Raw genomic sequence first — 12,259 nt, forward strand, 5'->3', positions numbered from 1 at the left:
TACGAAAAACTCGCGTTTTTACGCAAAAATCGTATTGGTAACGAAAAATTCGTACAGAATCCGAAAAAATCGCAAAACATACGAAAAAGTCGCAAAATGTTCGTTTTCAAGTCGGAACTTTTCCAATTCGGGTCGGATTCGTGGGTTAGTAAATCAGCCCCCTAATGTTCAGCTCATATAAATTAGAAGTACATCCAAGAGTTAAGTCTGAGATGGAAACTGATTCTTTTGGGGCTATCTAGATTAACCTTTCTAGGAAATGATAGGGAGTGATAAAGGATTTGGGGTGCTAGAAATATGAACTCATATTAAGTGTTCTTAGAGAGACAGCGTTATGGAACTGAACAGAGTTAAAAAAAAAATTCAGCTGTAAAAGACCAATGCCACCCAAACATGAATGTTTTTTTTCTGCTCCAAACTGCATTTTTACTTCAGTATTTTAAAGTTATCAATGTATGTGTGTGACAAAATTAAAAAAAAAATTGTTCATGGCTCTTACAGACAAGTGTTTCCCTGTGCTGGATCTTTCGTGTGTTTCATGTGCCACCTCCTCTCCCTATATGTCACTCTCATCCAACCACTATGTGTCAGTTACTGCCTTCTTCATTACTTTCATTTATTAACCCCACCCTCTCTCCTATCCCCATATATCCCTCATGTAACGCCGGTCATAACAGGCTTTTCACCCATATGCCATTCCCCATGTGTCACTCACTGCCCAGTGCCATCCTTGTGTTCATGGGGGGACCCATATAAATAACTTGTATGGGGCCCCAAAGTTCCGGATGGCAGCCCTGATAAAAGTCTCTTATGTTCTGGCACTTCCCACTGATTGGCAGCTCTGTCCCTGTTTGCCCATCCTGCTTCTAAACTATCTACCAATATGTCTGTCAATATACACATTTATAAAGCAGGAAACATACATGATATAATAGTGGCCACCCAGCCTTCTATGGAAAGTCTCTCATATAACCCACATAGGGCTTTATTGGCTCCAGCTTGGATAGCCATACAAGCACCTGCTTTCAGATCAAACACTTTTCAAATAGATGTTGTGCCTATTTTTATGTTATGAATAGTGCAGCACAGTTTCCAGATTCATTCTCTCTACTTATTTACAGTCCCCCTTACTTATGTAACAGTCCCCCTACTCATACAGGTCTTGCTGCAAGCAGCCGGCTTTAACCCTGAATGTTTCCTTCACACAGTTAGGATGCACCAACTGTCATATCTAAGACAACAGAACGAAAAGATCCTCCTACAAGTGGGAGGACTCAGATAGCCTAGTGGTTAGGGAATCAGCCTTCAGTGTGGTGATCCACTGTGACTCGGGTTCGATTCCACCCTAGGTGCACCTTGTGACCTTGGACAAGTCACTTAACCTACATACCGATGTCCCGGCCAGGCAAGCTGCGCGGGCAGCTTGAGAGCCGTTACTTTTTCAGTGGCTACATTTACCTTTCCCTTACCAATCCTCTAATGATTTATAATACCAGCTATGAAATTGCCTGCCTGGATTGTCCCTGCCACAGTTAGTGGAACTGAGCTGTCTTATCCAGCTGAAAGCAACTATTACAGGAAAAATCAGTTTCTTTCTACTCGCAATAAGAAGTCAATTGATACGCATTCCTGATGCTTGTGATATTAACTATGAGAGTTCTCTAGATATCAGACCAATGCCAATGGCAGGAAAAGACTGAAATAAGTTCAGCAATAGCTGGATATTCTGAAGACAGGGGCACCCCTGCCATAAGCCTGCAAGTTACTATGGGCAGCAAAAAGCCGCTCCTGGTAGCTTTAAGAGCTGAAATTCAGATTTTAAATGGCATTTTCAACTCAGTACTAATAATGTGGCCCCCTCTTCACACCTCTGCGAGGGAGGCGGCATCTGAAAGGCTGCCTCAGGGCAGCATAGACCCCAGAAACACCCCTGTCTGAAGAGGAATAGTTTTTTTTTTTGATTAATCTTTCTAAGAAATGATAGGGAGTGATAAAGGATTTGGGGTGCTAGAAATATGAACTTATATTGTGTTCTTAGAGAGACAGCGTTATGGAACTGAACAGAGTTAAAAAAAAAATCAGCTGTAAAGGACCAATGTCACCAAGAAATGAATGTTTTTTTCTGCTCCAACCTGCATTTTTACTTCAGTATTTTAAAGTTATAAATGTATGTGTGTGACAAAATTAAAAAAAAAATTGTTCATGGCTCTTACACACCTTGGGGGAAATTCACAAAAGTGGAGATAGCCCTTTTTTGGAGTAAAAGTGGTGGAAAAACTGGTGGAAAACACTTTCTCCAGATTCACAAACAGAAATCCGCCTAAATTCCGACTCAACCGCCACTTTTCTGTTTTTGGTGAAAGAAAGACAGTTTACAGACACTTTTGTGAATTTGTCGTTCAAACGACATTTATATGACGTTTTAACGCCATTTTTTCCGACATTTTCCCGACATTTTCAAAATGGAGTAAAGCTCAGTGTAACTCTGTCAGACCAATTTTTAGCTCTTCTGTTTTGTTTGGATTCACCCAGTCTCCATTTCACACCTAAGGTAGGAGCCCAGTTGGGGGATCATTAACATATAAATAGGGATTAGCAGACTCATTGTTAGGGGACAAGTTTCTGTCTAACCCTAGAACAATAGGTGCAAAAAGCCTCATTAACATTTTATAAACAAGTAAAACACTGATTAAAAAAAGTTTAATTTATATCTTATGTATAAAAAGTTTTTACCTGACATTTGCATGATTATGCGAGCATGTTGGTGTGGGGGCCGGATTGCTGCTGACCAGTAATGAGTAGGGGCTAGAGAAGACTGTATTTAGACCCTTAAATCTCATTACAGAAGTGGAATTACACAGAAATATAGAAAACATTAGAAAGCCCAGATTGTCCTGAAAAAAATGATGTATAGTTTCCCTGGGCAAACTAATATTACCCCCCAGGAAATGCCCCCAAAGTGAAATGACAAATTGCATATGAAATGCAAAATCCTGCTGGTAAAATCCTTATTCCAAGGTTCATGTATATGTGGGACTGGGTTTGGGGGCACCGACAGATTTACTAAGAGCTAAATGCAAATTCATAAAAAAATGTTTGGAAAATGACAAAATCTGAAAACTGTTTAAAAGACAAATTCACAAAAGTGGAGATAGAGGTTTGTGAATTAGGTTGAAAATCCGACAAATCTATCTCCACTTTTATTTTGTCTCAATATCATCACTTTTGTGAATTCCCCCCCATGTGTCAGTTACTGCCTTCTTCATTACTTTCATTTATTAACCCCACCCTCTCTCCTATCCCCATATATCCCTCATGTAATGCTGATCATAACAGGCTTTTCACCCATATGCCATTCCCCATGTGTCACTCACTGCCCAGTGCCATCCTTGTGTTCATGGGGGGACCCATATAAATAACTTGTATGGGGCCCCAAAGTTCCGGATGGCAGCCCTGATAAAAGTCTCTTATGTTCTGGCACTTCCCACTGATTGGCAGCTCTGTCCCTGTTTGCCCATCCTGCTTCTAAACTATCTACCAATATGTCTGTCAATATACACATTTATAAAGCAGGAAACATACATGATATAATAGTGGCCACCCAGCCTTCTATGGAAAGTCTCTCATATAACCCACATAGGGCTTTATTGGCTCCAGCTTGGATAGCCATACAAGCACCTGCTTTCAGATCAAACACTTTTCAAATAGATGTTGTGCCTATTTTTATGTTATAAATAGTGCAGCACAGTTTCCAGATTCATTCTCTCAACTTATTTACAGTCCCCCTTACTTATGTAACAGTCCCCCTACTCATACAGGTCTTGGTGCAAGCAGCCGGCTTTAACCCTGAATGTTTCCTTCACACAGTTAGGGCGCACCAACTGTCATATCTAAGACAACAGAACGAAAAGATCCTCCTACAAGTGGGAGGACTCAGATAGCCTAGTGGTTAGGGAATCGGCCTTCAGTGTGGTGATCCACTGTGACTCGGGTTCGATTCCACCCTAGGTGCACCTTGTGACCTTGGACAAGTCACTTAACCTATATACCCATGTCCCGGCCAGACAAGCTGCGCGGGCAGCTCGAGAGCCGTTACTTTTTCAGTGGCTACATTTACCTTTCCCTAACCAATCCTCTAATAATTTATAATACCAGCTATGAAATTGGCTGCCTTGATTGTCCCCGTCACAGTTAGTGGAACTGAGATGTCTATGGCAGCTGAAAGCAACTATCACAGGAAACATCAGTTTATTTCCACTGGCAATAAGAAGTCAATTGATACACATTCCTGATGCTTGTGATATTAACTATGAGAGCCCACTAGATATCAGACCAATGCCAATGGCAGTAAAAGACTGAAAGCAGTTGCAGATCAGCAATAGCTGGATATTCTGAAGACAGGGGTGCCCCTGCCATAAGCCTGCAAGGTACTATGGGCAGCAAAAAGCCGCTCCTGGTAGCTTTAAGAACTGAAATTCAGATTTTAAATGGCATTTTCAACTCAGTACTAGCAATGTGGCCCTCTCTTCACACCTCTGCGAGGGAGGCGGCATCTGAAAGGCTGCCTCAGGGCAGCATAGACCCCAGAAACACCCCTGTCTGAAGAGGAATAGTTTCTAGGAAATGATAGGAGTGATAAAGGATTTGGGGTGCTAGAAATATGAACTCATATTGTGTTCTTAGAGAGACAGCGTTATGGAACTGAAAAAAGTTAAAAAAAAAAATTCAGCTGTAAAGGACCAATGCCACCAAAAAATGAATGTTTTTTTTCTGTCACCCTAACTGCTCCAAACTGCATTTTTACTTCAGTATTTTAAAGTTGTCAATGTATGTGTGTGACAACATTTTTTAAAAATTGTTCATGGCTCTTACAGTGTTTTTCCCAGCATTTCCCTGTGCTGGATCTTTCATGTGTTTCAGCACAGGAAGAAATGCAGGCCTATATACCCTATTAGGCTGTACTCTGTGTGGCACAGGGAAGCTCCTAACAGCACATTCCACCTGCATTCCACGCTTGCCTGTGCCACAGTGACTACAGTCATATAGGAAAGACAGGCCTGCATTTCTTTTTGTGTTCCCCTGCGCTGAAACACATGCAAGATCCAGCGCAGGAAAACACATGTAAAGAATGCTTTTCTGTATGAGTGGGGTAACTGTCATTGCATATAGATACGCAACATTTTAGCCTCCCCAAACAAAAAAAAATCACCATCCTATGGTCTGGAACTAACTGATATTCATTGTACATAAAAAATGTATATAATTCCCAGTGCCTTTTTACAACCAATTGAGGATTCAATCTCACCTCCTGGAACCTCAACCAGCAACAATAATCCTAAGGGCTGTGGCACATGGCGAGATTAGTCGCCCGTGACAAATCTCCCTGGTCGCAGGCGACTAATCACCCCGAAATGCCATCCCACCGGCCATTTACATACTTGCCGGTGGGATGGCATTTCAGGGAGATTTGATGCAGGTGACTAATCTCCCCGTCTGCCACAGCCCTAAGGGGTACAATATAGATGTGTAATTGGATCCTATTTATACTTTTTTTTTAAATAGATTACACTCTTTTTATTCATGTCTCTAATATTCATTGTACATAGACATCCATCAGGCTTGGAAGGCACCACACAGACACTATTATTCATACAATAATATTATTTGCATATGGCCAGCGTAGCTGTCACCATAACATGCATATCGTATGGATTAGCCCAGTAACTGGGTTAATGGGAGAATCCATGGAACAATAATGTCAGGATAGCTCTGAGAGTTACTATTGCAGCAAGAAGGTTTGTAAATGAGTAAGTTAACAAAAGAGCAGACTGGATGAGCCCTTTCTCCCACACAGAAGCATTTCATAAGGTCCCTCTGACGTAACTATAATGACATTACTCTATATCCTCAGTGCTCTCCACTCATCCATCCCCATGTTCTTTGCATACATGTACGGTTTATATACAGTCTTTCTGAGTTTAGAATATATATAGGACATATATAGGACTATAGCCTGGAGAGTAGTAGAAGGACTTGTTTTCAGTTGTATTATAGACATATATATAAGCCCAATGTTTTAATATCTTGTGGATAAAACTGTATCTTAAAGCAATACCTCAGAAAAGCAATATCAAATCCTTTGCTGAAGTGCCAGTCAGCTATAGAGCCAAAGATTTTTGTCAGTGTTTCATCATCAAAGGCGTCTATAGTAACAATGTTCAAGTGGCGGGTGAAGCGCCCTGTTGGGAGGAAAACAGCAAATGTCAGTGTGGGCTTAACATTTTTCTACCCTATATCTTAGCAATAAAGTTTGGCAGCCCCACACTTATCCTGAATAATATGATACATCTATTCTTTCCAGCCGCTTCGTCTGTTTGAGTTATCATCGCTCAGCACAAGTGCTGAAAGAACAAATGGCCTTTATGTCAATCTCCTATAATAGGTAAATGAATATGCTGCCACCTTGAGTGCTTCGCTGGATCTCTGCTGCCCAGGCTTTTGTGCTACACCAAATACGGCTGATTTTTAGTTAGTCCTACATAAACCAAAGCTAAGAACAGAACATTATCAATTCCTTATGTAAACCAAGCAAGCCATGATTAGCTTTGCAAAAATTACATTAAAGTGGAACTCCACCCAAACACAATGTAAGATTTTACAAAAGAAAACATAATTTCAAGAAACTTTGCAATATACATATATATCTATTAAAAATATGCAGCCTTTTCATGATTTTTAATGCAGTTATATGGTTTGAAACAGTTGCCTAAGCCCCACCCCCTGTTTTCCAGCTGATCTGACTGACTACTTTGAGACTCAAATAAAATGTAACAGTTGGCAACCTTAGCCTTTCTTCAGCCTGCATCCTCCAAATCCCACCACAATCCCCTGCACACGTGATGTCAATAAGGAAAGGAACATCCCAGTGCAATGCATTGTGGGTTATGTAGTTCCTGCATGCTGTCTGTAAGCTGTAAAGAAGTTGTTACAATTTGTAACATCAATGTTTTAGTCCCTCCTCCCCTGCCAGGATTTCAGATGATGCAGAAAGAGAGGAACTGTTTTGCAGCTGGATTTCAGCATATAAAATGGTATTTATTCCTACTTTTTGAAGAAACAGATTACAGTGATAGGTATATTAGGGGTTTCTTTTCTGTGTGGGGCTCTTTAACAAATGTTGGCTTGGAAGCCAAAGTTCCCCTTTAACAATTCTCAACAATTTTTTAAAATGTTTAAAATGTTTTGTGAATTGTTTTTATTCTTTCCCTTCATTTAATAGCTATAGCTTTAATAGCTATACCAGTGGCAAAACTAGATGTTACAGGCCCCACAGCAAATTCAATTTAGGTCCCCCAAAACATGAGTAAACATTAGTAAATTAACCTGTTCTACCAAGATATGTTGAAATTGCTCATTTATTTAGGGCCCTTCTGAGCCCCCTACACTCCAGGGCCCCTTGCAACCGCAGGGTCTGCATCCTCTATAGTTACACCCCTGAGTTATACCCTTTTTGAGTACCGTAATTTTTCAGAAATTTTTCATTTCATTTATTTGACAAATATGCCTCTAGACATTCTGTACTGTAGGCAGATGGACTGAATCCTGAATCGCGGGTGCTGGGAGTAACGCAAACTCTCTGGGGTTGAAATGAATAAGTTAATATCAGGCATGTTATTATACTAGCTAAATTTACAAATTACACATATATCAAAGGAAACATCTTTTAAAAAGCTTTTTACCGTTGGTTTAAAGTCAGATCTGTACTAACAATTATCTTACCTGTAATGTCATTCCTCCCTCCACCAGGAGGCCCCATTGCAGATACAAACAAGACGTCTAGAATATCTAGTCGTGATGTGTCTTTTCTGTCGTACCAGTGCCCATGGTCTATCCACTGCCTCAGTAATTCTATGGGTGGTTGTGCTCCATACACCTCCTTTGCTGGCATATTTAGGTCATCTGGAGTCAAACAGAGACAAGTATTAGCTTTGGGTCTCTACTTCCAGACTTCTCATAAGACAACTACTATCATTTGCCATAATATCATTTTATCATAATACAAATGCAGATTATTAAGTTGTTTGGAATTATACAGCTATTCTTGTTATATTTGACTCTCCCAATCAGTCTAACAGGCTACAGGCAACAGCAACCTAGAGACTGCATACCAATGCCAAAGATTAACCCCAACTGTCACGGACAAAAGGGGGAATATGCTGTATGTATCGTGTAATATAATGGTAATGTAAGTGTTCTTCTTACTTATTCACTGCCATAAGCACACATGCACACATTCACCCATATGCAATATCTCTAATGGTAGTGGTATTTTCACAATATTTTACATATAGTACATACACAGTTTTCCATGCATATGCATCAAGCTACATAAACACATGTAAGTATTAGTTTAGTGACAGTATAATATTTGAAGTTCCATAGGTTAAGAATAGATGTTAGTATATAGTAGAAATATAAGTAACTAGATATGGATTGTAGGAAAATGAAATACAACTCTGAGCCTTAGATGACAGTAGGGCTCGTTTACTCCCACAGACGCAGTGAGCAAGGTGCAATTTCGAGCTCAATTGATGTAGTTTTTTTTCCACAATGCGTTTTTCCCACAATGCAAGCGCCATTGTGGCCACAAGCAAGTGTTGTGCTTCACACAGCTGTGCTGCGTCTGACGCCATTGCACCCGACTGGGCAAAAATTAACACAACTCTGTGCGCATTTTGTAACAAATCAGATGCAATTGGGTGGATATTTATCTGGTGTCTCTTTTGGTGTTCAGCATGCAAGTGACATCTGCACCTAATTCTTTAGGTGCAAGTGTGGAGGGTGTGAAGGGAACCCTGGAGCTACCGCTTGGTCAGGGGGTGACAGTAGCTCCATGGCTCCCCTGTGTCATAGGAGCAGCAGCATATAATGGAAAGAAGGACTGAGTGGTGGCAAGCACAACTATACGGAAGAGCAAGAATCATATTTTGACACAAATACCTCTAATGAAAGGGATGTTACGCACAAAGCGCAAGTTGACTGCGTATTAGGACATAAATGAGCTCTACTATGTTCTCCAATGTCAACACTTGTCTACACTTCTGTGTGTGGTCAACAAAACATAGAATGAATTACACCATATATATGCGAGTGTATGGACATGTAGGCACATTTTTATTATTTTAAAAGGATTTTGAAAAAACATATCTTTCACGGCAGAAAATAATGCAAATTCATTAAACATGTTTTTTTCATTTATAAGAAAAAGTCACGTATATGCCTTTCGTGGGCATTCAGAAAAAGTGCTACACTGCTCATGTGCAGGAATTCAAGCAGGGGATGCCTGGGTCACTGGTAGAAAGGTAAGTAAAACTGTAGCACAGCGTTCAGTTTTTTCCATAAACAGTTCTTTCTTAACAGAACCACCAGCCTGGGGAAAAAACTTAGCAATCTATATCACAGGGGGGTGCCTAACATTTTTGCACCCCCCAGTGAAATAGACTTTACATGTCTTTTAAAACCACTTGCAACATTATGGCTTTAATATAGTGGCATTACAATTTCATACAGGCAGGTTAATTGGCTTCTGATGAAAGTGACCCTGGTGTATGCGTGTGAATGTAATATGGACCTTACATTCTTAGCACGATGCGGCAGGGAGTGATGTAAATCTCTGTATAAACATGTCAGCCCTTACTAAACTAAGGAAAAGAAATAATGCATGTATGATTTGTGTGTGTAAATGTGATAGGGGCCTTAGACTGCAACCTGCACGGGGACAGGGACTGATATAAATGATGAACAGTTGCTGTAAAACACTGTGTAAATGTGTCAGGCCTATCTAAATAATAAATAATTATAAAAAATAATCAAGTTTTCCTAGTCACTTCATTATCCCATACAGGCTATTATTTGTCCCTGCTAATTCAATTTATGGCTCCATTTGGCTTACCACACCCCAATTTAGGACCATGGACACCTAGGCTATGGCCACTTCTGGTTTCTTGTAGAAGAATTGGAACATAAAAAGATAGATATAACAACAAAGCTAATCCCCCATGGGAAGATAAATCGTCAGCACTTAATCTCTGGTGGGAAGGCATACGCATTGATAAATTGCCCAAAGTTTCCCTTGCAAGAAATTTTGGGGAGATTAGTCATCCACGGTAGCAGATTATTAACGGCAGGCAACTAATCTCCCCATGGGACATCACCACAATGGGTGCTTGGACAAGGCTAAACTAAAGCATTGCCAGCAACACCTTCATAGAAGCAGGGGGAAATAAAGAAACTCAATATAAATTCAGCTTTTCATTAGACCAAATATATGGAGAAAAGAGCTTTTTTTATGGAAAGTCTTTTAGATCACACAAACCGAACATAAATCTATAAAGCAACCTTACCCACAAAAACCACAGCCTGCTTTCCTACAGGAGGACCAAACTGTCCCTTTCTTCTCCGATCTAACTTTGAAAATATGATATCTTGAGTCTGGTTGGCCGACGTTCTTGCTGAGAAGTTAATACTGTTGGCAACATACTTGTTTTTGGGGAGTTTTATTAAAAAGCTGTTGGTTATTGCAGATTTCCCTGTTCCAGTTGGCCCAACAAACAGCATCGGCACCGAATGTTCCAAATACGTTTTCAAAAAGAAGGTCTGCCTGGCAGTCTCCATTGTAGGAATAATGAGATCTGATACCTGGAAAAAGGAAACAACGGAATGACTGAAAAAAAAGGTCTATTCGTTTTCACGCAGCCATGCAGAATCTTTAGCTTGTAATAAAAGAAACTAATATTCTAGCTCAAATAATAATTACACAGATCATCAGTCTCAGATAGCTGTGATTGTATACAAACAGGATAAATAACAAAGAGATGAAACAGCAAAAGTCGCAGCAGCTTTTCTTACCTTGGCTGTGGTGGGAATAATCAGTTCTTCCTTTGTAATGTAATCGGTCCACATATTCCACTGGCCACTTGCTTGTTTGTGGAAGTAAAAGTCATAGACACTGCCTACGGGTCAGAAAACAAAACAAGTGCCAGGTTTTATGAATGTATGACAGACTATTACAAGGTATATGTTTGTTGTTCAAATTTGCCAGGTCATTAGTTATCTGATCACAAGGGATATTATACATGTGCCTAGACCAGATACTTGCCAGTGAGGGTATTGTTTTGGATATGGTCAAGCTGAGAGACAATCTGTCAGTTGATGATGTAAGAAATGAGCCACAAATACTGTTGATAGTTTATCCACTGCCAAAATTTCCAACCATACTGTATATCTATCTGACTATGTGTGAGTCTAATTGATCGCACCAAAAATGGGAAGACTAAGAGCCATTTTATTAATACACAGGCAGTGTCGGACTGGGACAAAAAGGGTCCACAAGAGAAGCTGATATCAAGGACTCACCACTAGAACTCAAGCACTAGAACCCTGGCATCCCCATGTTTGAGAGGTTCATTGTTCAAATGTTGCTATAGGCCAGTGATCCCCAACCAGTGGCTCAGGGCAACATGTTACTCACCAACCCCTTGGATGTTGCTCTCAGTGCCCCCAAACCAGGTAGTTATTTTTGAATTTCTGACTTGGTGGCAAGTTTTGGTTGAATAAAAACAAGATTTACTACCAAATAAAGCCCCCTGTAAGCTGATAGTGTGCATAGAGGCTGCCTAATAGCCAATCTTAGCCCTTATTTGGCACCTCCATTTATGATGCTTGTGTTGCTCTCCAAGTCTTTTTGCATGTGACTGTGGCTCATGAGTAACAAAGGTTGGGGACCCCTGCTATAAGCTATAAAGATACTGTTTTTGCCCACTAGATGTCAGTTCACTGAAGTCTATGGGAAACATTTTATACAGAGAGATAAAACAGCAACCAGCTTGGCTACTTCCAAAAAGACACATAAAGAACTAATTCTGTGTGGGCAGCTGTGCTCCCCTGTGTGTTCTGTTTGTTGCATTACTGCTGTACAAGCTGTGTGAGAGCAAAAAGCAATACAGTGGATACAGACAGCTGTAGAGAAGACAGATGGAAAATGTGCAGGTAGAACATCTCTATCCCTGTGCTGTTTATAGCCCAGATGATATTGTTGTTTAAGGGATCTATTGGCTTTTGCTCTTCCATACTGAAAACTGAAAACTGTATAATTAACAGCCTCCCTGCATTCTCCTGCTTATCTGTGGCAATAAATTTGACCCCCTTACAGACTCCTAAACTAAAGCTAGCCATACATGTTAAGATTTCTTAAAGATCT

General features: G+C 40.3%; 1 protein-coding gene across 1 annotated transcript in view; it reads right to left on the reverse strand.

Moving 5' to 3' along the window:
• Positions 1 to 12,259, reverse strand: part of dnah3 (dynein axonemal heavy chain 3) — a 189,556-nt gene that overhangs the window by 31,313 nt on the left and 145,984 nt on the right. Inside the window, exons 41-44 of the mRNA XM_012971313.3 lie at positions 10,909 to 11,012; positions 10,404 to 10,698; positions 7,780 to 7,959; positions 6,116 to 6,239 (exon numbers count right to left, since the gene is read on the reverse strand). Coding sequence (XP_012826767.2) covers positions 6,116 to 6,239; positions 7,780 to 7,959; positions 10,404 to 10,698; positions 10,909 to 11,012 — 703 coding nt within the window. The remainder of the gene's footprint in view (positions 1 to 6,115; positions 6,240 to 7,779; positions 7,960 to 10,403; positions 10,699 to 10,908; positions 11,013 to 12,259) is intronic.

The sequence above is a fragment of the Xenopus tropicalis genome, chromosome 9 (assembly GCF_000004195.4).
Source record: "Xenopus tropicalis strain Nigerian chromosome 9, UCB_Xtro_10.0, whole genome shotgun sequence".
NCBI classification, from domain to species: Eukaryota; Metazoa; Chordata; class Amphibia; order Anura; family Pipidae; genus Xenopus; species Xenopus tropicalis.